This window comes from Notothenia rossii (assembly GCF_949606895.1).
Source record: "Notothenia rossii genome assembly, chromosome: 2".
NCBI classification, from domain to species: Eukaryota; Metazoa; Chordata; class Actinopteri; order Perciformes; family Nototheniidae; genus Notothenia; species Notothenia rossii.
The window spans coordinates 90,179,977-90,205,274 of record NC_136904.1 but is presented as its reverse complement, the minus strand read 5'-3'; the positions used below and the strand labels follow the sequence as shown (position 1 = coordinate 90,205,274).

Sequence of the window (25,298 nt, the reverse complement as noted above, 5' to 3'; positions counted from 1 at the left end):
GTGGGGTTCCAATTACGTTCGATGGAATGAATTCGGTCATGTTGAGGCAGTAACTCAGCAGATTCCCACTAAATAGTTGGGCCATATAAATGGATTCCAGAAAGCTGGATTGGAAAAATCTGAAATTCCAGGACATCACTTCTCAAGAACCAGGCTGACGAATAAATACTTTTCCCATCTCTTGGGGAAGCTAGAAACATTAGGAAATAATGAAGTTGAGGACGTTTTTGAAGGGATTTTGCCTGTCTTTCCTACACCAGCAAACCTAATCGAGGTGTCGTTGTTGTGCAGGGACTCGGGTCTTCACCGTTTGGTTACAAAAAGAAAAACAGCAGCATGTGGCAACCAGAACCAGGAAGCAGGTGCTAAAACAAAAACAGTTTAACCAAGGTATTACAAAAACTGTGTGCATAACAATATGTAACTTAATGGTGTGATTTAAATGTATTTTCTTTCTCTTATGAGGACTGTATTAAGCGCTGTGGAAACCTTGTATCTCCGGGTCTTGTTCTCGAGTTAGGGGACAATGGATCGTGAGATGGATGGATCGAAACCTTGGCATTTTTCAAGGGTCCTGATACACACAAGGGCATTCCTGCTATCATGCTATGTAAACATTCCTTGATGTTTAGCTAGTATTTTGCTCACCAACAACCAAAATACTGCACCCGCCTACAAAACAACAATCACTGCTTATGCGTTTTATAACCTTATAGTTCAACCAGTAGAACATGTATAAGTGAGTGCGTGCTCTTACGTTCTTGGTGAGTGACAGGATCTCCTTTATCAACAAATTCGAAGAATCTTGCAAAGATATTTCCTGTTCAGCTTTCCAGAGAAACATGTTCTTATCTTTTGTCGTCTTATCTCACTTTCTGTCAAACATCCTGTACTTGCATTTTTTATTTCATCTCTATATAGTCTTATATACCCGAGAATAACCGAAACATATTGTTTTTGTTTGTAATATTCTATGAAATATATTATCGTAAGTCTATGAAACATTTAGTTTGTTGGCAACTTTTCTAAACGTTGACTTGCAAATACAATGTTCCTAGTTCAAATGTAACATTTACATAAGGCTGAACAGTTTGCTATCTGAGACATAAGTTAACCTTTTAACTTATAGGACAGGATTTTAGCTTCTGATCATTGACCTAACACACCTGCAGCATGACGCCCATCGAAACACTCGCACCCATTGTTTTATATTTTAGTTGGTGCACCAATTCATTGACAGTTAGGGCATCGAAACACATCTCATCTCTTCCCCCAATCACAGGCCTTTTGCCACTATAAGCCACATCAACAACTCCTTGCTGTGGTGTTTTAGGGTAAAAAAGAAATCTGATGCTAAAAATACGAGTGTGTATCCTTCATACATTTGATCAGGGCTGAGAGGTTGACAGATGGAAACAAAAAACGATTTTATTGATAGGAAAACCTGCCTTTCATTCAGCATATTCAGGCAGTAGCCTCTACACCAACAATGAAACACATGAGCACATACTACAGTTTAAAAAAGCAGAAATAAAATTGGAGCTGACAGAAAATGCTCCGTTTTAGTTGAACACACACAGTTAAGCTCACACACACTATTTTATGAACATATAGGTTCACCTGCTGAATTAAAAACAGAACAAATGAGGCAAAGAAAGTGAAAACCATAAAGAAAAACAGTTTTGCCAAAAGCTTTTTAAGGAATTGGAAACCAGGTTGAGGGAAAACCATCGAACCAAACGAGTGTAAATAAGGTCCGTCGAATAACAAGCTTAGTTCTCCCGAACCAAATAACTCTAGTGCTCTGAGTGCCATATACTGTAACAGTGCAGCCTTTAAGTGTTTATGCATTAATGTCGCCCACAACCTGATCCGTCTGCACAGAAAATGAGCATCACTGTGAGGAAGCACTTCCCATTTCAGATCTCTTTATCCTTGTTAAAAAGCACAGTCGATTAGTTAGTTCAGTTCACTGAGCGGGAATCAGTATCCGTGGTTTGTTTGCTTTGTAAAGCATCAGTTCATTGTGGGGAGATTCCACAGGATGCTGCTGTGTCTTGATTTTGATGAGTAGCAGTATATGACATTAACTTTTACTGGCATCTCATGAGGTCAGCTGAAACCTAGCTTGAAAGGTTTACCCCCTATCTATGAAGCGTCATTCCTCAACAGCAGGCATGAAGCACCCACATCTCAGTGTCCTATGCTTAAAAGATTATAGAGTCAGTTACAGGATATGAGACCCACCGATATGTTATCTCGTTCATGCTTTCTTTTCTGTCTGAGGTGTGGTGTGTTGGGTCCGATACCAATTTGTGTGTGTGTGTGTGTGTGTGTGTGTGTGTGTGTGTGTGTGTGTGTGTGTGTGTGTGTGTGTGTGTGTGTGTGCGTGCGTGTGTGAGTGAGTGAGTGAGAAAGTAAGAAGCAAAAAGGAAAATGGGAGGAGAGAGGGAGGAGGAATGGACACTGTGTGTTTTTTTTTTTTTGAGTATAGACAGTATATGAGTGTGTGTGTGTGTGTGTGTGTGTGTGTGTGTGTGTGTGTGTGTGTGTGTGTGTGTATGAGGGAGGAGAAAGGGACACTGTAATTTATCATTAATTTATTACAGTATGTCAACGCCTCTCTTTCTCTCTCACTGCCTGTGTGTGTGTGTGTGTGTGTGTGTGTGTGTGTGTGTGTGTGTGTGTGTGTGTGTGTATATTTTTCTTGCTCTCATGATGTTACTCACTCACACTTCTCACAGAGGCGATATAAAACCAGGTAGAGGAGAAGAGTCTCACTGGATCCACTGGAGTTTTGTCACACACGCTCTGAGGTAAGCAAACGGTTTCATTTATTCTTCTTCATGTCTTTTTGAAAAGGCGTTCAACTGTAGAAGTACAGAGTATGTTTATTCAAGGCTTTAGGCAAGGCACGTTTATTTATATAGCACATTTCAACACAAGGCAATTCAAAGTGCTTTACAAAAATGAAAGACATTAAGAGCATTAAGAAACATATTATAAAATTATATCTAAAAATACTAATTTAAAAGCAAAGATAATAAAAGTTACAGTGCAGTTTAAGATGTGAATAGTTCAATTAAAAGCAGCGGCAAAAAGAAAAGTCTTTAGTCTGGATTTAAAAGTAGTAAGAGTTGCAGCGGACCTGCAGGTTTCTGGGAGTTTGTTCCAGATATTTGGAGCATAATAACTGAACTGCTTTACCATGCTTAGTTCTGACTCAGGGGACAGAAAGCTGACCAGTATTTAGAGAGAATACTGCCAGCTAACTCAGTACGGAGGTACTAAAAGCTCAAGAGAAAAGAGAACCTTATTTTTGAAATGTATTTTTATTCCAATTCATTCGTGACTTTTGCAATTCGTCAACACATTTTGGCTTTAAAGAAAAATATTCCATATTATTCATAACTGCCTGTTGCAAAGGAAATAACACATTTGTTTTACATTTATCATTTATTTTAAATCCATTAATTCAGAGTTTTTAAAAGAGCAAATGTTTACCGGGGCTTCCTCTATAAATAACCACACTTGTTTCTTAATCACAGTTTTTATTTGTGTTGTGTTAATGAGATTATTGCACGTTCCTGAAACAGCAGCCATGCAAAGAAGTGGAAGACATCAATAAAGACAGACTGTATGAAATGTTTGATTATTTAATTTATCTATTTTAATAGTATCCTTGTAGCATTGTGTAATTTAAAGACTACATATTCGAATCCTTTCCAGGTTCATTTTTATATTCTGTGTCTCTACTGGGACATGTCTCCATGCTTTAATGTTCAACAAGCTCTTTATTTTTCTCATACTGCCTGTGCTGCACCTCTTTTCACCCTCTGTCTGAAACCAGAGCCCAGTCTGCTTTGATTGGTTAGCTGGCCGGCTCTGTTCTGATTGGTCAACCGCTTAGAGATTTCCCGCACCTTATCACGTACAATGTGTTGGAGCACTAGCCAGAGTTCCCGTTAGCCGGTAATTACCGGACTATGACCGGTAAAATATGCTGAAGACCGGCAAATCTAAATCTCTCCGGTCAAAATGTCCGGTCAAAATAATTTCCCCTTAGCGCAATACCGCATCAGTTGTGCCACTTATGTGACAGACAAGAGTAGTATGTGACAGACAAAAGAGTGTGTGTCCTGTATGGGTTGATTGTGCGTTGATCTGTTAGAGCTCAGGTAGAGCTTTTTAATTACCTCTCAAACTACCGTAACTAGTTATAGATATATTTAGTTTTACTGTCGGGTCACTCATTACTGGATCCGCGAGCTGCATGAGGCTGACGGGCTGTCAGGAGAGAGAGAGAGCGCTCCGTGTATTATTCCCGTGTTATTGGACACTTTTGAATAGTTAATGAATCTATTATAATTAGTTTGTTTAATATCGAATTATATCAATTTGTTTTAAAGCTCAATAAATAACAAAGAAGATCTTTGACCGGCACTTTTCTAATTTGGTCCGGAAGATTTCAACTTTAACGGATATTTTGACATATTCTAACGGGAACTCTGGCGCTCGTCAATAGAAGCTTGCGTTTTACATGGTGATGTCCCTAAGGAGTTCAATGGATGGTTTTAGAGGGAACTTAAGCCTTTGCAGACCAATTACATCCACATAAAACGATATAACACGCTGCAGCAGGGGTCGGCAACCTTTTTGATATGAAGTGCCATTAAATCTGATTAGTGTGCCGACGTTCGTGAACTGTAAAGGCCCGTACACACCAGGCCGAAATTGGCCGTTTTGGTCGGACGACGAAGCGTGCCCTGTCGCCTAAACTGAATTTGGTGTGTCCCGCACCGTCGGCCGTGACACGCCTTATTTGGCCTTTCATGGCCGACGCATGGCCGATTCAACATGTTGCGTGCCAGAGGTTGCCGACCCCTGCACTAGAGGATAAGAAAAACCCGAAAAATCATAATAGAGCCTCTTTCAAATACACAGGAAACCATGTTTTATGTCCTTAAAACACAAGATATATTCTCCAGGTAATTAAGAAGTCCTAGTGTATCCACTATGCAAAGAAAGGTCATACAGATAAACTATACCAGGGAATTTAATAAAGTCAATGTCAACATCCGGCTGCAAATGTCCTACAAGACTCATTTCAAAAGGATCATGATGGTATCGGTGTGGGGGGGGGGGGTGCAGAAGCATGTGGTTTAACTCTGAATTCACTCTGTCTCTCAGAACATGGACACTTCCCGACTTCTCCTCCTCGTCTACATGGTGGTAACTACATCTGAATGTTCAGGTAGGGTAATATTATGATCTGTTTACTCAGCTCCAACCACGTTATCGACCCACCCATCCAGTTAATACACTCCTACAGGATGTGGCGGAAGTATAAAGCATAAATCAATATGATACATTAAACACGTTAAACCCTCATTATCAGAGATTGAGACTGGCTGGATTGAACAGTATACTATAAAATAACAATTAGGTAAAAGCTGTTTATACATATACACATGTTGTTGTGCTAGTGCAAGTCCAAAGCAGGTACATACTGTGGTGATGCACAGCCGTGTTGTAGTTTGTTTATAGCCCAGCATTAGCTTTTTACTTCTGCCGATTACTTTTAAGCTTCAAAAATAACAAAGTGGCACCAGAACTTGTTAAGCATCATAAGATTGTGTTGGCCAAGGAGCTTTTTTTCTGCATTATTCCAAAATCCATTGGAAAAATCCCATTGCTTTTTGTCAAGGCCTACAAAAACGCATCCTTACTGCACCACTCTATTTGTTGTAAATATAGAATAAAGCTAGCATTTCGTATTTTATAAACTTTTTCATTAATTTGTCCTTCACTCTAATCAACACTCTAATAATGAAAAGCCGGTCTACCTGTACATTTACACGACCAAGAAAGATGAATACCATCATCTTCATAAAGTTCATCTCTTCCATCTTTTCTCCACATTTCCAGAGACAGCAGAGCCCGGGTGTTTCCAACTTGACACAAAAACTCGCAAACTTAATGAAGGGGAGGCGTTTCATTTTATGCATGACAAACTCAACATCAACGTGCCTGATGAAGAGATCACATGGTTCAATAATAACCAGACTGAGATCACTGCTGACGAAAATGAGACCGTGCATTGCCACGGTGGATCTCTCTTTTTCTTAAACCTTCTCCCCGAGGACTCTGGATTGTACAGCACCCGGTGAGGATACTCAAATTGACTCTTGATCGACCTTTTTTCTCCACAAAAATGATCTGTAAACATGTTCCCTGGTTTTGAATCAATCTATTTCTTCCCCTCAGGCATAACACATCATCAGGGAAGTGTACAAACTATACAATAAGAGTTTACGTCCTCAAGAAATTCGTCTTCGAACCTATCATTAGCTCTGACATTACCAAAAAGGTCACATGCCCAAGGCACGTCAACCGCACATGTTCCACATTGAGAGGAGAACTCACCTGGAACAAGGTACCTGCATTAAGATAGAACTGTGTGTGAATAGAAAGTATGTTTACAGGTTATAAAAGACAAATATGCACTTTTGACCCAGATGTTAGAAACTGGTGAACAGATTAACCAGTTTTTAGGTAATTTAGGTTCACTTAAAGGTGAGGTAGGTCATTTTGGAGGAACTAGCTCGAGTGCGCTAGAATTTGAAAATACACAACCTGAAAAAATCTGCCACTTCCTTCAGACATTTTTTTATGTACTGTATTTATTGTCAAAGCATTTAATGTATTCACTGCTATCGGGATGTTAAGAGCATTCCATGGAATATAAGTGTTTCTGTAATAAATTACGTACCCCACCTTTAACAGATTAAGTAAACCTACATTTAAAAACAGTTCCATCTTTTTTTTTTTTTGATTTTCGCTGTCATTTTCGGAGTTCATTTCACAGATACATTTTGATTAGCTTCAACAATTTTGTGGATTACTAAGCACTAATTATAAGTAAAGATGTACCTGTCCTGTGCTGAGTTATATTATTTATTTGTGTGTGCATGCATCTGTATTTAATCAAAACATTGAAGCTTTGAAAACACTTCTTATTTTCCTCAATTGATAATCACTCAATAGGGATTTTTTTTTTTCCCAATATAAACATTTTATTCATTTCCCTATTTTTGCATTACGATTATGTTCAATGCAACATATACTGACATGTAGACAAAAGAATACTGCAAAAAAGATTAAATCCTATTTCTGTTTTTCATTTTTTGAACGGGATTATTACATAAGTCTATCTTCTGTCCTTTTTTAAAATACCTTTCCTATGACATGCTTAATTGTTCTCCTCCTTTCGTTTGTGCCCCGGCTTCAGGACAACAAGACCCTTCATGGTCAAAATGAATACATTCTTTGGGTTGAAAATGCTAAGAAAAAGGACGAGGGAATCTACACCTGCGTTTGCACCTGGACACACAACGGCAAGAAGTACAACACTTCAGGACATAGGAATCTAACAGTTAACGGTGAGACAGCATTTTAAGGTAAATTGGATAAAAAGTTCACAAACAAAAGTGAAGTAAATTTAGCATGTTGGGAGCTGGTATTATTCTTTATTTAGGAAGTCAAAAGATAACGATATAACCAGTGGTGAGAGAAGTATTCAGATGCTTTAGTAAAAAACATTATTGTCAAAATACTTCATTACGAGTAAAAGTCCTGCATTCTAAATCTTATTTAAATACAAAAGTACTACCAAATGTAATGAAAGTATAACAAGTAGAAGTTATCATTGTGCAGAACAATTGCAAAATGTGTGTATAATTATATTTATATATGTAACATTTTCTAGATAATATTGTTGCATCACTTAGCATTTTACTGTTGTGAACAAACAGTTATGATTTACTTTTTGTAACATATTTAAGTAATTTGTCTCTTTCATGACTTAAAGAGTTACATTTTAGAGATGCATTTTGTTAAGAGTAGCTATTAGATAAATGTAGTGGATTAAAATCACACTGCTCCCTTTTAAATGTCGTGGAAAAGAAGTATAAAGTAGCATAAAAGGGAAATTGTACCTCAGTATATTTTTATATATTTGAGTAAATGTACTTAGTTACTTCCCAGGATATGACATTGAAATGTGAAAGTCATCAAGTGTCCTGAAAAGTCTCGTAAAGGAGCTCTGATCACTAAGTTTGTTTTTGATTGTCTGCAGGAGTCAAGGTGTCCTACCGTAAATTACAGATCATCTCACCGACCAACGAGGAGCAGCTTGCTGATGAAGGTATGAACAGCTGATAACTCCACAGTGCTTAGCTTCATAACCCTGAAACTACAACTGAAAAAATGATACCTATGTGTTAACGACTATTGCATTAAAGGTGGGGTAGGTCATTTTGGAGAAACCAGCTTGAGTGCACTAGAATTTGAAAATACACGACCGGAGAAAATCTGCCACTTCCTTCAGACTTCCTTACAGAGCCCCTCCTCCAACACACACGAACGCGCACATGGCCAATGAGGGCACGAGATAAGTTTGTGCACAGATGTAAGGCTGACAGGCAGGTAGGCCATCCAGTTACTTTAGCCGGGCCAGCTTAGATGATTGGTCGTGCTTTTCACAGCGCCACGGCTTCCACAGATGACATTTTTTTATGGATTTGTCGTCAAAGCACTTCAGATATTCATTGCTATCGGGATGTTAAGAGCATTCCATGGAATATAACAAAAAGAGTATCTCGAGCCGGTTTCTCAAACTTACCTACCCCACCTTTAATACTGCTTTTAAGTGAATCATCTGTTGGTTGTTAGAATCACGCTGTTAACGGGGCAGCATCAACATTTATTTTGAATATCTAAAAAAAACAATAGAATTTAATGTTATTTTATATAAAGATAATTTTCACAGCTTTACCTCACTGTCAGACCTCTCTCTCCAGCAGGGAACCAGAGCCATGACCTGTGGTCTCATCAAAGCACTGACCTGTTTTAATTGTTCTTAAAGATCTCCTATTATACTCTTTTTCATCAATATATTATAGGTCTCAGATATATACAAAACATGTCTCTGAAGTGTTAAAACCAAGCAGATCATTGCAGCATCCCATAATCCCCTCTGTTTCAGCCCTGTTTCAAAAGTGCTGATTCTCTGTCTGTTACTTTAGATGAAAAATAAGGAGCCCCTCCCCACGCCCCTCTGAGAGAGATTTGGTTAAAAAGAACACAATGGTGCTCTCGGACAGTGATTCTCAAACTTTTTTCAATAATGTCCCCTTTGAAAAAAGAATGCAGTCAAGTACCCCCTGATCAGCGCAAAAACTATTTGTTAGGGGGAAAAGCCTATATAAAGAGGTACAGTACAGCGCTGCACCATCAGTGTCTGATTTATTAAAACCTTGTAACTGATAAACACTTAAAGCTACATTTCAAATGTTTACAATCCATCACTAAATTCACCGCAAACCAATTTTAACATCATGCAATAACACTAAGATGACATTAGTTGCATTGAACTGATCTTTTTAATAAGTTGTACTTACAATTTAGTGAGAAACATGGGCTTGAGCTTCACTGAGGATCTTTGTCATTCTGACAGGGAGGCAAACTGCAGTTATTACACTTCGTGTTTTGAAATATGTGTAACTCTGTTAATATTAAAACCCACACTGCTCAAACGTCGTTACTTTTCCTAAAATTTGTATATTTATCTATTTTTTTTCATTAAAGGTGGGGTAGGTAAGTTTCAGAAACCGGCTCGAGTGCACTAAAATTTGAAAGTACACAGCCAACAGGAATCCGCCCCTTCCTTCAGACTTCCTTACAGAGCACCTCCTCCGCGAGAGCAGGCTGCAGTAACGTTACATATCAGGCAAAGCTAAACACATCTAGGTTAGCTATACACAAGTTATTGAGCCGTTTCCGCTCTACATCCTGAACTCCTCCCTTCGATGCAATGCACTTCCGTTTTGGCGGACTGGGTTTGTTTTGCTAGCTAGCTCCGTTGTGCCGACAAAGCACTGATATCGCAGAGACAAAGAGGATATAACAATTACAACATGAAGAAAAGTGGTTCGGGAACTACGTGTGCGGTAGTTGGTTGCAATCACTCGAGAAAGCACCTGAACGAGTGCTACGACCACAAACCAGCACCCAGCACCCAGCACCCAGCCATGTTGTTCATTAAATACAGATAAACACAACAAATACTGCATGCATTTTATTTTTTAATATTATATATGAATATTTTCATAGTGATGTAATTGTGTGGGCTGCTTTTATATTTTAATTTGTAATACCTGTTAGGATTAAACATGTGATCTTTCTTGTTGAAGCCATTTCTTTAGTTTCCTCTCAACAATTAATTCATTCAGTGTTATTTATGTACAGTATGAGCTTAATATGAATGATGAACTGTGTTAAAAGAAATTGTAGCACTCGGAACATATGAAATGCAATAATGCAATAACAGTGCAATAATGAAATTAAATTACATCAAACTTTATTTTCACTCAAACAGTACAGGCACATATGATATATTGCACAGCATAAAGAGATCATGTAAATTGTGCATTATGTAAACAACAGACAACTGTTGGCTCCTGTGGGCATGACCTAAATAAGGCAGTTTATTTTGGTTTTATGCTGGGCCACGTCGTCATGTTATCCTCCCAGTTTTGCACTGAATTCGGGTGGGGGAGAGTAACGCCATCTCCAGTCAAAGAAGTAGAATCGTGTTCCCAAGCTAGCATCACTGTTAGCATCGAAATCGCTGTGTTTACACCAGTGCCCGTCTGACTGTTTACATCGGTTTACACCGACAGACGCTGTGCAAAAGACTTCCGGCGGAAATGAAGTGCATTTGTGTAGTGTCATGGCGCTACCCGTGTTTTGGCGCGTAAACTTGTCTATACTACACAGCCAAAGCAACTCCGATATTGACCCTGGTTTGACTTCTCCTAGTTTCCACTTTCTTTTTGTTCTTAATTTGCTCCGTTACATTTTTTCTTTTGCGACCAGTAGACGATGTTGAACCTAACTCTGCCATGGTGAAAGTGGCCGCCTGTTGCTGGCGAGTGATTATGGCTAATGGTTACACACAGTACTTGAATTGGAATAAAAAAGGTGCCAGCACTCTAAATCAGCAACTGTTTCAAGTACATTTTATTTATACAGCCCAAAAACAAGAATTTGGCTCAAAGGTCTTTACAATCTGTACAAAATACGACTCCCTCTATCCTTATCCTCATATCTTTGATTCAGTAATTAAAAAGAAACACAAAAAAACTTTAACAGACATGGAAAAGTTTTTTTTAAAAAACAGAATATTTAGTGTAAATCCTTGTCCAGTGTGTATTCCCAAATATTGTATCTCTTTACATATCCGACATCCCAGCTTTTTGTCTTTAACAACGAGCCATTCATAGGTCTTACAAAAATATTCCACCTGGTCCCTTGTCCAGCAGTCAGGTGCATCGCTTTGCCCGGTGTTGTTGGTGGTGGCAGTTGCGCCAGCAGCAGCTAACGTTAGTGGGAGAGAAAGAGAAGGCTCTGTGGGAGCTAGTGCTACTGAATTTGGAGCAGGAGGCTCGACCGGAGAAGGCTCCCCGTCAGACAACATTTCTAACACAGCATTTTCTGTATTTGCAGTTGCATCAGTATTAACTGGAGTGTCTTTCGGCTCCTTGTCCGGCGACAACCGCTTTCTTTTCGCACTATTAAGCAATGCTAACGTTTTCGAAATGGTAGCTAATGTTATGTATTTTCGGCTTTCCTTCTCTCCCGTGCCTGCTCTAGTCTATCGCAGTCTACAGAGCCACCTACTGGGTGGGAGTTGCAACTAAGCATAAACACAACAAATATGCGCAGGGTACCTAGATGCGCCATGAGGTGCCAATACACAGTAAGAAGTAACGGTGCGCAGATGGGTAAAAATCGGAAGTCCCGGTACTGCGTACCGGTGAGTACCGGTCCAATTCAAGTACGGTTGCTCAAGCCAAAACATCGTTATGACATCATAAAGTGGCCAAAATCTGATCAGCTCATTTTCAGACAGGTTTTTATAGAAATGGATCAGGACAAAAAGAGAGAGAATCTTTTTTCCTGAAACTTTCAGTCTGTTTCCACAGAGGGGACACATGTTGATGTAGAAGAGACATGAAGAAGAGGGGACACATGTTGATGTAGAAGAGACATGAAGAAGAGGGGACACATGTTGATGTAGCAGAGACATGAAGAAGAGGGGACACATGTTGATGTAGAAGAGACATGAAGAGGGGACACATGTTGATGTAGAAGAGACATGAAGAAGAGGGGACACGTGTTGATGTAGAAGAGACGTGAAGAAGAGGGGACACATGTTGATGTAGAAGAGACATGGAGAAGAGGGGACACGTGTTGATGTAGAAGAGACGTGAAGAAGAGGGGACACATGTTGATGTAGAAGAGACATGGAGAAGAGGGGACACGTGTCGATGTAGAAGAGACGTGAAGAAGAGGGGACACGTGTCGATGTAGAAGAGACATGAAGAAGAGGGGACACATGTTGATGGAGAAGAGACATGAAGAAGTGGATTTTGAATAATAGGTGACCTTTCAAGAAAGATTTTTGTATATATTCATAACTCCTCTTTAATCTCTGATATGAAAACCTCTCTCGTACAGGTGTTGGGATCAAGCTATACTGCAAAGTTTACTGCGGGATAAACATGAAGCGTGACTGCAATGCTTCCTGGGAAGCTAACGGAGTCTCTGTGGACAGGATTGAAGGATACAGTCAAGTGTAAGTCTGGCCTCAACAAACCACTCTACTATCTGTAATCGAAGACGATGATGATGATGATGATGATGATGATGATGAGATTTGTGTAATTTTCTTTTATGTGTGTTCTCTGTTAGTGTCAAAAAGGAGCCTTCAAATAATACCATCTTCACTGCAGTCCTGACCATCGAAAAAGTGTCTGCTAAGGATTTTGCAGCTGAATTTAAATGTCAAGGCATCGGCTCCTTCGAAACGTTGTATGCTAACTTAATCCTGAAGAGGAGAGGTCAGTAACAGGATATCATGTACGCAGAGGTGTAAAGTAACTTAGTATATTACTCAAGTACTGTATGTCACGATCTGTCTATGTTTGATTTTGTTCTGTCTAGATCGGTCTTTGTTTTCCTGTTTTAGTTTGAAAAGTGTTCACCCCTCGTCTTGTGTGTTGCTTCCTGTCTCTGTGTTCCCTCCTGCCTGATTACCCGATTGTGTTCACCTTGTCTTGTTTGTTTGATTACATTACATGTTACTTGTTAGAAGCTTTTATCCATAGCGACTTACATACTCAATACTGTGGACAATCCCCACAGGAGCAATTTGGGGTGAAGTGTCTCAGGGACACAACGACATGCTGACTGCAGTGGGACTCGAACTTGCTGTCCTCTGATTCGAAGATCAGCTCCACACGTCTCCCCACAGGATTAGTCCTGTGTGCATTTAGGTTCTTCTTTTTCTGTTAGTCTTTGTGAGATTGTTCACGTTGTTGGAAGGGTTTATGTTCTGAGGAGTCTCCTTTTTTTTAAATTGGGACAGCCTTCTTTCGGCGGAAGTGACATATGCGGTCTACTAGGGCTGTGCAATTAATCGTATTTTAATTCCGATTATGGCTTGCGTCGATTATGAAAACAGCATAATTGACAAAATACGATTATTTTTGCTGGGTGCGCTTTCGCCCCTCCCTAAAAGCCCACTCGGCCACGTGGGAGTGACATGTGTTGTGAGTGTTCAGTGCAAGCGAAGATGTCAGAACAAGAGCAGCAACTCGTTAAAAAGAAGGGTAAAACTATTTCCACTATTTGGAAGTACTTTGGCTTTCAGGAGTCCGAGCAAAACAAAGTACAGTGCAGGATTTGTTACCAGGTTGTGTTGGCACCACACGCTAACACAACCAATCTCTTTAATCATCTGAAATAAAACCACAAAGTGCAATACGACAGGGCAATAATACAACAAAAAGCAAACCAAAAAGCAGATGCCCGCTCAACTTCATCCACCACATCATCGATTCAGGACGCATTGCAAAGCAACGGCCTACGCGACGAGCTCGCAGAGACACATAGATATTACAGGTGCCATTACATTTCATATCGCTAAAGATATGTGCCCAGTTAGCACTGTTAGCAACCAGGGCTTTAAGCAACATGTCAACGCGTTGGACAAGCGTTACGATGCCGTCTCGGTATTATTTCAGCAGGTCTGCGCTGCCTGTGCTATATGACAAATGCCGTGGGGAAGTTCAGAGAGATGTGGCTTCAGCTGACTACTTTGCGACCACAACGGACCTATGGTCTAGCCCAGGGGTGCCCAACCAGTCGATCGATCGCGGGGAGATTCCCAGTCGATCGCGAGATGTGTCTAAAGATAGAACAACAATATTCTGTTTTATCGTTAATGTCCTGTAACATAATCTTCCTGTGCCAGAATAATGCACTTGAACGCATCAGAGCTTTGTGATTCGCCGGCGTCACCCCATGTGTCGGGGCGTGGCTTGTGGGCAGTGGGCACTAGTTAGCTGACATTGTCCGTGTCAACAGGAGTGACAGTCCGCACACACGCAAGACCGCAATTATGGCAGAAGCAAAAAAGCCCAAAATATATAATGTTCACTCCGAGTGGGAGGATGATTATTTTTGTATCTATTCCAATTCAAAGTCCATCTGTCTCATCTGCAATGCGAGCGTGGCTTTATCGAAGAAGGGTAATTTAGGAGCGGCATTTCAAAACAGTGCACAAACGTTACGAGACGGAATTCCTTCCTAATTCTGCCCTACGCTCCCAAAAGGTGAGGGACCTGAAAGGATATGTGGGGGATGGGCCTGGCCCGGATGCTCACCTTTCCACTTCCTGCGAGGGGGGGCTGCCTGCGTAACGCGCCGCAGACGGACCCGGTGGAAACTGGAGGTAATTCTGCCCTACGCTCACAAAAGGCGAGGGACCTGAAAGGACAGCTAAATGCACAGCAGTCCATTTTCACCAGGCCCAACAACAAGAGCAAGGCTGCTACCATAGCATCTTATCGTGTCAGTCACGTTCTTGCGAAACACATGAAGTCTTTCAAAGACGGCGAAGTTGTGAAAGAAGCATGGAGGCTGCCGACGCGCTTTTGGGGGACAGTAAAAATAACAGTAGCATTTCAACAATAAAAACTCAAGTTAGATACCGTTATTAATCAGCTGTAAGTTTTAGTTTGTCTGAACTTATTCATTTTAATTATTGTACAAAATAGTATAAGAATGCAAACATTAAGATCTGTTCTGTTTAAATTGATTATAGTCTATTATCAATTCAAGTTAAGAAACTAGTGTTGCTTGCATCCTATTTTTTAAAGGCATTTCTTTTTATACTCGACTAAAATGCAACAAAAAAAGGGTTTGATTCTATTAATGTTGTCTTTTTTATTGCACTTTGGCAGCAGATTCCTGTAGCTTCAGATCTGAGTTGTCTTATTAGTAAGCCTCATTTATACTTTTGTAGCAACACTATTTTTATATAATGGCAAAGAAAGGGTTTAGATTCTTTTCCTTTTTCCTGTGTCATGTGTGGGAGCACTGTTCAATGTTTCTTGAACACATTACTCGCTGTAGTATGTGACGTGTGAATAAACTCCAGCTCTGTATCAACAACACTGTTGTCTAGCTTCAGTTAAATACTTGTATGTGTGTAGATTAGAAAGAGGTAAGATAAAGGATCTGCAGTATTTTAGTTTAATCCTATTCATCGTACAAAGGTCAGTTTTATACAAGTAGAAGTGTGTATTTACCCGGTAGTAGGCTGTTAGTAATGGCTACGCCTCTCTATTTGGACTGGTAGATCTCGGCAGAATGGCAACTTTAAAAGTAGCTCTCGGTTCAAAAAAGGTTGGGCACCCCTGGCCTAATTTATGCTTTTTTTAGCAACACTATTTCGATATAATGGCAAAGAAAGGGTTCAGAGTCTTTTTCTTTTTTTTCCTGTGTCATTATGTGGCAGCACTGCCACAAGTTCCTCTTCAGAGAGGGTCTTCAGTACAGGTGGCAATATTGTCACCTGCCTGCGCTCATCTCTGAAACCAGACCATGTAAACAGGCTGGTGTTTCTTGCAAAACATCTTTAAGAGATGACATGAGCAGCCCATACCAGCATTTGCCATGGTGGCCAAAACATTTTTATTTGGTCTTAAATTGTAGTTCAACATTTATTTCCTGTTACTTCTGGACCATGACGGTTGGCCAGTCTTCAACGTTTAACTGAGTGGAATATGTTGAATATGTTTTACCAAAATGTTGGAGTTGCAGTGCACTGCAACATATTTGATTTAATTTATTTTGGTCTAATTTATTTTTATTTATCATATTAATGTATGTTTAGTATGGTTTTGGAATTGCACTCCAGCATATTTGTTGATCTTGTTTATTGGTAAAATATTATTTGTTTTAAAGTTCAATAAATGGTCAATGAATAATCGTCAAAATAATCGTGATATCAATTATTGACCCAAATAATTGTGATTATGATTTTTGCCATAATTGTACAGCCCTACGGTCTACAAATGCAGCCTCCTCTCCTAAATAACACTTTAATGATCAATAATTATAAAACGTGTAATACATATTATTCTGAAATTGACCAATCTGCACAATCACTACTTTGAATAACATTTTGATTGCAGGACTTTTATTTGTAACAGAGTATTACTACTCTCTGGTACATCTATTTTTACTTAAGTACAAGATCTGAGTATTCTCCCACCTCTGTATCTTCATGTGTCTTCATCAGGTCTTTGGCTAATACTTGTTAATTGAAATGTTGTCTTTTGTGTTTTCCAGAGTCTATAATCCCCCTGGTCACTGGTGGAGTGTGTGTGTTGTCGCTGTGTGTGTTTGCCGCCGTGCTGATCAAGTGCTTCGCTATCGACCTCGCTCTCTTTTTCAGACCATTCCTCCCAAAAAGCAGTTACAAGAAAGGTAAGGAAGGTATATATTTTTAATTCATGAAGGATTGAGAAATTAAAGAATGATAGGCTAGTTTAATTATCCTATCCAAACTATAAATGTTTTTTCTCCTTAATTTCGGATAAATCAGTCTAAAACCCCTATCATTTTTTACAGTTCTGCTTGTTTACAGATTTAACCAACAATGTATAATGTGTTAATAGGTTAGCTTCAGATCTTAGCTGCTAGCACCTGCTTTAAGTCTTTATGCTAAGCTAATCGCCTGCTAATGGATGGCAATTTTATAAATCATAGTCTGATTAAAGGGCCTGAGAAGTAGCATTGCAAAGTCTGATAACGTGTCTTAACCCAAGGCTAATCTTTACTTGAGGCTAGCAGCTCGAGGCTACATAAACCGCTTACACACTAGTGATGGGATTTATGGCTCTTTGAAGGGAGCCGGATCTTATGGCTCCGTTCCTTTCAAAGAGCCGTTCAAAAGAGCCGTTCAAAAGAGCCGTTTTTTTGGCGGGGTTACTTGGTTTGTCTGTGAAATAATCACCAGGATAATGATTGACTGTATTGCCAGACCTAATGTCAATAATCTGCTTTGTAAACGCGACACAAGGTGGCGCCATATCCATGTCATTCATGTCCGTGAATGTACTACTTTGAATTTACCCTCCGTAGGCCTATGTGTTAAGTAAATAAAGTTGCCTTGCCTTGAATGAAATTCACGCAACTCTTAATATAGATACTGTGTTTTTAAGTGGCGATGGAGATCATTTGTTGGCCCTGCTTTAAAGGATATTTTGCCTTTACAAATGGTGCGCTTTTTTGGTTGAAGTGCATCAAAATGCTGCTGCGTTTTCGCGTTTGGCTCATTTTCCATCCGAAAAACACGTCGTCTACCTGTCCTGTAGCCTACCACTTGTTATGACTTCTCTCTCTCGCGTATTCCGTTAAGACCCACCCCATCTCACTCCTCCTGCTGAAACCTACTAATCAGAGTAGGGGCGGGTCTTCACAGAATACGTTTGGGGAACAAAATCAAGCTTTTTAACAGGCGAGTGGATTTTGGCAGGCAGTGAGTGCGGACTAACAATTGAACGATAACAAGAACGGCTCTCACCAAGTACGACTCGGTTCCCCTCGTTCATACCAAAGAGCCGTTCAAAAGAATCGGCTCGTTCGCGACCGACACATCACTATTACACACCGCTAATCTCCAACCAAACTCTCACGGGTGGAGTTGCATTGCGGGTAATGTTAATGTTATTTAGTGTCAAAAAGGGACTGGAAGGTACACCATGAAATAGAAATATAATGATGTGGGTGTAAAGTAAACAAAATTCCGGCGATACATTTGTTGAACATGCTTCCAAACATGCAAGGTGTTGTTTTGAGATGTTCGTGTGGTACTTTCACACGTGTTCAGATTTTAAGTAAAATGTTAACGTGACAGTGTGATGAGAAACATATTTTGAGTCTGTGTAGATCCACAAAAAACGATGTCCAGAGAAGCATAATAACTCCAGCCACACTTGGAGAATACTTTTGGGAATGTTGCTCATTGAGGTTATTGAAATAAGGAGTCTGATGATAAAATCAATGCTGGCCTCTTGCAGCCCCACTTCTTATCCCTTTGATTTCAGTTGTGTTTGGTTGTTTGTACAGAGCGAGTGGAAATAAAATAACTTGACAGGCTTCATAGGCACAAACAGAATTGTGATTTATCGTAGCCTGGGTAACAATGAGTCAGAGAAATATTGTTTTTGGAAGAATCAGACAATGGGACATATGTTGGGCACCAGTTAACCGAAAACAGATGGGAGATTTAATGAAACAGTTCAGCTATTGTTGCCCAGAGTAGGATAAATAACTGCAGTGGTGTATTTTTCCAGGGAAACTCTGTGTGCCAAATGTAAATGTAGGTTCACTTCATAAAGTAAAAGGCACTGTGTGGAGACAAGGCTGCATAGTGTTCTCATAACAAGGACAAAACTGGCAGACTAAGCTCGGAACAATCCTGAGAGAAAGCTTCAGTGAATGTGTTTGTATTTCCCAGATTCGAGGGTGTACGATGCCTACGTTGTGTACCAGACGCAGAGCATGGACAAGGTCACTGAAGACTCCCTCTCTCAGTTCATCACAAACACTTTGCCCTCCGTCCTCGAGGAAAAGTGCGGGTATCGACTGTTCATCCACGGGAGGGACAGCATACCCGGGGAAGGTCTGAATGTTTTTCAAAACATATCTTTACTTTGAGCACAAATACAGATAAAACCACATCTTCTGTCACAGGGATAAGAAAATCAGGACACAACAAGTGTGGAGGCAGCGTGAATTAAAGCTCGTACCAAAAAAACACAAAACTAATGGAGCAGGAACGGTTAAACAAATGGAAAGTAGCAAACATACAAAGGGCAAACAGGATGAGACGACTGGAAACTTGGGAAGCTGAACGAGGGAAAGACAATGACGGCAGGAAACATCAACAGATTGGCCAAAAACACTTAGACAGACTGTTACGTCCCGGCTCGTGGAAAGTAACAAGTTGTTTAATGCAAGCGTGCACTAAAATTGGCAACAAACAGCCACATTCAAAACAACAGGAACTAAGGTAGACTCTTTAAATCAGGGGTGGGGAACCTTTTTCCTCTCAAGGGCCATTTCAATGTTTACAACATCCTTCGAGGGCCGTACAAATTATTGAACTCAACATCTGCTTAAAAAACTCAAATCACAGCCCGTTCATTTCGCGTTTCTTTCATGCTGTGCAAAGAAAAAGCAACCTCTTAATCCAGATATTTGACCATGACCCGCGCATTCATGCACCGTGGCATGACCAACAAAACAGAAAGATATGGACACAAGATGTGTGCAAACGTATTTAGTTTCATATCCATGTGGACATGATTTAAGTGTGGGGGGCGGATCTAACCTCATCTAGGGGGGTTTGGGGGCATGCACCACCATGAAGATTTTTTTTAAATGTTGAAGTTAAAAGCATCAATCTGGTGCACTTTGAGAGCAACATGAAGAGATCTATGGATACATCTCTCAACACCCATATGAAACAGAACTGTAAGCAGATTTGTTTCTTTATAGATGTTTTACAAATCACTCCCCTTTCAAACTGTATTCTTGTTTATTAATAACAACTTTTTTTTACTGTCATATTAGTATTGTATAACTGTTTACTTTATTCTCTTATTTTTCTATAACTATAATGATCATATAAAGATGTGCCTTTACCTCACTGGTTGGATAAAAAGCTTCTTATATTCGTTAGCATAGCTAGCTAACCAGATGCTAATAACAACAAAGTTATTGACTGTATGATCAGTATGACAGATGAACAGATCGCCACTGGGCTTTCAACTAAAGACACAGCCACGCAAAAACTGTGGCGTGTGTACGGCTCCTTATGGGTACTGCAATTTGTGAAGTCCTGGCCCGGAGCCGCGTTCTGGTGCTCTCCGTTAGAACTACACTCCAGTCAGACGAGACATATACCACGTGATGACACGTTAGGCTCGTGTTGTGTTCAAGGACCCTGACCTTGGCCAGGAAAAACAAGCTTATTTAATTATTTTGCGGTCTAGATTTCTTGAATTTTTTTCTTTTTTGCGTGTGTTTATAAATTACCCCGAGGGCCGTACCAAATGGTCTCGCGGGCCGTATACGGCCCGGAGGCCGGAGGTTCCCCACCCCTGCTTTAAATAATAGCTTTCACAAGGTAATGCCTAACCTAAACAAAAACTAACAAACACATGAACAAAAGAGAACCTCACTTCTAAAGTGGACAAAGGAATAGGGCTAACAAAAATAGGCAATAACAAAACACAGCCCGTGTACAAGTTAACCACCGTTAACGTTGTACTAAAAGACAAACAGATTCATAGACATGAGCACACATATACACACAACCTAGTTAACCACTGTTGACTGAACTAACACAGAATGTACGGAGCGAGTGCCGAGAGACGTCGGACACAGATTCAGACCTCTGTCGATTAACTGAGGTGCACACATTATCGTAGTGTTCCCCAGGAGGCGTGCGGGGATTGGAGAGTCGGGCCGGCATGCGCCAATCCAGATATTCGGTCACGCTTACCGGGGGAGGGACGGCAAGCTGGCATCCAATGGCGTCTGGGCAACGGCACAGCTCATATACATATATAAGACACAGCTGCACTTACAGAAAGGTTAATGGGCAGAATGAAGGCGGCATCTCTATACAGACAGGCTTATACAGCTGGAGGTCAAACACAAGGGCAGCAGGTGAACCCAATGATACAATCACACAGGCAGGAAAACAGAAAAGACAGGAAGTAAAACAAGACAAGACACAAAGAGAAAATACATTTACATTACATGTCACTTGTTAGATGCTTTTATCCAAAGTGACTTACATACTCAATACTGTGGACAATCCCCACATGAGCAATTTGGGGTGAAGTGTCTCAGGGACACAACGACATGCTGACTGCAGTGGGGTTTGAACCTGTGCCCCCCTGATCTGAACACAAACGCACTAGTCCACTGCATCACACGCCTCAGTTGGGATACCTTTGTTATCATGTTACTCTGATATTGGAAGAGTGCATTCAGTGTTACTGTTTTCCCAACATCCATGATTCCCATAACAACACGATCATGAGAGTTTGTGGCACCCAGCGATGTTTGACCTTGACCCATTTTCCAAACACAACATAAACCTGTGTGTCCGTATCATTTTGTGACCTGCAGACCGCCTGGAGCTGGTGGAGGACCGCATGCAGCAGAGCAGGAGGCTGATGGTCCTCCTCACCCCGGGGTCAGGGCCAGAGAGCACGGAGGAGACTCTCACCTCGACTCGGGACTCACTGATAGGAGGATTTGACTGGCAGGTAAGAGTCCACCATTTTTTTTCAAAGGTTTTCTTGTCATATGCACATAAACTAAAGTGTAGAAATGGCAATGAAATTCTTCTGACCTGAGCTCCTCCAACAATGCAACATATATAATAAAATACAAAAATAATGAAGTTCTCTTAACATTTATTACATAATATAAATAAATACTAATGTGGGCATTCTAGCAGATTGGGTGAGTTTTTATCCGCCCATGTTCAAATACAATTAAAATAAGGATCTATATTTTTCTTAAATTAAGGCTTAAAAAACTTTCATAGTAAATATCATTGAGTAAAATATTTGTTTTATTAATAATAAATATAATAATGGTAATAATAATGAATAACAAAAATTCTAATCATAATAATAAACATTTTAAACATAGGTACTCAAAGAAACTTTACAAATAAATATTACAAATGTCTAAATCAATTGTAAAATCAGTAAGCAGAAGAGGTGAGTTTTGATTTATGTTTTAAATTAGGACAGATTGGTGAAGTCACGTCCAGTGTGTTCTCTAAAGCAGGGGTGTCCAAACTATGGCCCGCGGCCCATTTTGAATCGGCCCCCAGCTAATTCCAAAAGTATAATGTAATACGGCCCACAAATGAAACTTGTGCTTGTCATATATCGTACTTCTGAAATATATATGTTCAAATATATTACACAGAAGTATTCATGTGTTAATAAGCCCACTTTTCAAATACATTCAGTCAATTAAAGTTGGAAACATTTTCAAACAAATCTTAGTTGATAAAAAAAAGCTCAATAACTTATTTACATAACGAGCTTGAAATATACCCTTCATATTTCCTCTTTTTATAATCAATCTGAAGCTTCTGTTTTAAGGGATCAGCTGCTAACACAATAAATGATTCCCTCTGGAGAGCTGTGATGTACGCTGTTTTGTTTCTTAAAGCATTTTCAAGTACCAAGAATAATTTACCTACATTTCATTGATTTTGCTAACTTATAACTTCACTTATGAGGCAGTATATCTCACCTCTAGTGAGCGGCCCAGCCCTTCCTATATCTTTCTGTACTTAGCCCTCACCGAAAAAAGTTTGGACCCCCCCTGCTCTAAAGGGTTAAATATTCTTCATTTTGCAGGTGGGCCTCCATCATGCGCTCCTTCAGAGGGAGATGAGTGTGATCCTGATCCAGCTGGGGGCCACGGGGCCTCAGGGATACTCTCACCTCCCCGCTGGCCTGCAGCACCTGATCCAGAAAAGCGCCCCCATCAGGTGGCCCGAGGGGTCGCGAGGAGCCGCCGCCTCGAACTCACGCTTCTGGAAGAGAGTTCGATACCTGATGCCTGCCAGACCGGCCAGAACACATCCTCCGTCTGCCATCCTCTGAGACCAGAGGAGTAGCTTTGGATCTTCCTGTAATGAGAGATGTGCATGAGCTCCTAAAAGAGACCAAACCAGTCCAATCCTGTTTGTAAAAAAACTTTTCAGAAAGAAATGTGTTATTTTTCACGAGTATGTTAACACAGGAAAATACACTGAACAAAAATATAAACGCAACACTTTTGTTTTTGCTCCCATTTTTCATGAGATGAACTCAAAGATCTAAAACATTTCTATATACACAAAATAAAGTTTCTCTCAAATATTGTTCACAAATCTGAAAAAATCTGTGATAGTGAGCACTTCTCCTTTGCCGAGATAATCCATCCCACCTCACAGGTGTGGCATATCAAGATGCTGATTAGACAGCATGATTATTGCACAGGTGTGCCTTAGGCTGGCCACAATAAAAGGCCACTCTGAAACATGCATTTTTGCTTTATTGGGGGGGTCTGGGGGGGGGTCCGAAAACCAGTCAGTATCTGGTGTTAGGGTTAGGGTTAGGGTTAGGGTTAGGGTAATGTTGTGAATCGAGTGGCCCATGGTGGTGGTGGTGGGGTTATGGTATGGGCAGGCGTATGTTATGGACGACGAACACAGGCCACTCGATTCACAACATTACCCTAACCCTAACCCTAATCCTAACCCTCACACCAGATACTGACTGGTTTTCGGACCCCCCCAGACCCCCCCAATAAAGCAAAACTGCACGTTTCAGAGTGGTCTTTTATTGTGGCCAGCCTAAGGCACACCTGTGCAATAATCATGCTGTCTAATCAGCATCTTGATATGCCACACCTGTGAGGTGGGATGGATTATCTCGGCAAAGGAGAAGTGCTCACCATCACAGATTTTTTCAGATTTGTGAACAATATTCGAGAGAAATGGTTATTTTGTGTTTATAGAAAATGTTTTAGATCTTTGAGTTCATCTCATGAAAAATGGGAGCAAAAACAAGTGTTGCGTTTATATTTTTGTTCAGTTTAATTTGAATTGTTGTTTTGGGTCAACAGCATACAGTACAGTTATTCTATCAGAGCATGAATCAAAAGTAGGTAAACGCATCTTCGCTTTATAGAAAAATAGGTAGAGTAACAATGTAAATACTTGAAAAAGCAACTTCACCTGATTTCTGTGACTGTTTGTGTGTTTTTTATTTAAATGTATCTATTTTATTTAATGCGTCCCCTTTTATTTCTACTGTAGTTACTGTATTTTTATGAAAAGAAAGCAACTGTGTTTGTATACAGAACAGGTTGTTCTTTAAAAATGTATGATTAGAAAGTGGCAGGCTCCTCTGGTGTTGTTGTTGCACATTGAGATGCTTTGGCAACAGAAAAAGTATATATACAGAGTCTATACTATTAATATGAGTAGCTGTATTCGTTTTTTCATTCCTTCTGTTTGTTGGCTTATTCCTATAAAAGAATGTCTCTATTAATTTAGAAGATGCTCATTGTTTCTTGTATAATGTTTATTGTTATAGAAAAGTGTAATGAAAAAAGTGTTTTCCTTTGTGTTGGAGAAATAACATTATATTATTGAAGTTATACAGAACAAGAGGAAACCATGTATTTTCTCTGCTTAACCATACAACATTTTAGGTACCACTTTACAATAAGACTGACCTCATAAAGGGTTTACAAATAGTTTGTAATTCATTTATTAATTAGGTTGTGAACACTTTATAAATCATTAATAAGCTTTTATAAGACATGAGATAAACAGGGTACCTGTGACCGGTTGCTTGCCAAATAGTGAGCCCACATTTGTCTGTACTGCTAAGCCTTGGCAAGATGACTAAGTCTTATATTGGCTACCTAGCTGACTTTGTCTTCTTCATCAGCCAGCATCCTTGGTATCTGTTGCTCACCGAGCTGATTCTCGTTAACTAGCCAATATAAGGCTTAGTCATCTTGCCAAATAGTGAGCCCACATGTATCTGTACTGCTAAGCCTTATTAGAAATGGTAGTAACTCATTAATAAATGGTGATTTGTTTTACACTTTACAATAAGGCTTCCTTTTGGCAGTTATAAATGTTAGTAACTCGTAAATAAATGTTCATAAAGAGATGCCAATAAACATCAAGATGGATGGATGGGGGGGGGGGGGGGGGGTCAACTCAGTGAGCAACAGATACCAAGGATGCTGGCTGATGAAGAAGACGAAGTCAG

The 25,298-nt window shown here is 40.0% G+C and overlaps 1 protein-coding gene across 2 annotated transcripts; it reads left to right on the top strand.

Annotated features, from left to right (window-relative positions):
• The first annotated feature begins 2,685 nt into the window (after window positions 1-2,685).
• Window positions 2,686-23,319, top strand: il1rl1 (interleukin 1 receptor-like 1). Of its 2 annotated transcripts, XM_079666236.1 has the most exons (12): window positions 2,686-2,816; window positions 5,191-5,254; window positions 5,929-6,166; window positions 6,268-6,436; window positions 7,292-7,442; window positions 8,138-8,206; window positions 12,583-12,700; window positions 12,817-12,965; window positions 16,765-16,902; window positions 18,938-19,102; window positions 21,625-21,764; window positions 22,881-23,319. In XM_079666236.1, exons 2-12 carry the CDS (start codon window positions 5,194-5,196, stop codon window positions 23,127-23,129), a joined length of 1,647 nt encoding a protein of 548 aa, XP_079522362.1. In that variant the 5' UTR covers window positions 2,686-2,816; window positions 5,191-5,193; the 3' UTR covers window positions 23,130-23,319. The 2 variants fall into 2 exon arrangements, with proteins under 2 accessions (XP_079522362.1, XP_079522363.1); XM_079666237.1 differs by lacking the exons at window positions 12,583-12,700; window positions 12,817-12,965.
• The last annotated feature ends 1,979 nt before the right edge of the window (window positions 23,320-25,298 follow it).

Bases quoted from the DNA above. Each gene is read 5' to 3' on its own strand.
- il1rl1 (XM_079666236.1), top strand. From the start codon at position 5,194: ATGGACACTTCCCGACTTCTCCTCCTCGTCTACATGGTGGTAACTACA. The intron at 19,103-21,624 runs GTCTGAATGTTT...TGTGACCTGCAG, and splicing joins GGACAGCATACCCGGGGAAG to ACCGCCTGGAGCTGGTGGAG. The intron at 21,765-22,880 runs GTAAGAGTCCAC...TTCATTTTGCAG, and splicing joins TAGGAGGATTTGACTGGCAG to GTGGGCCTCCATCATGCGCT.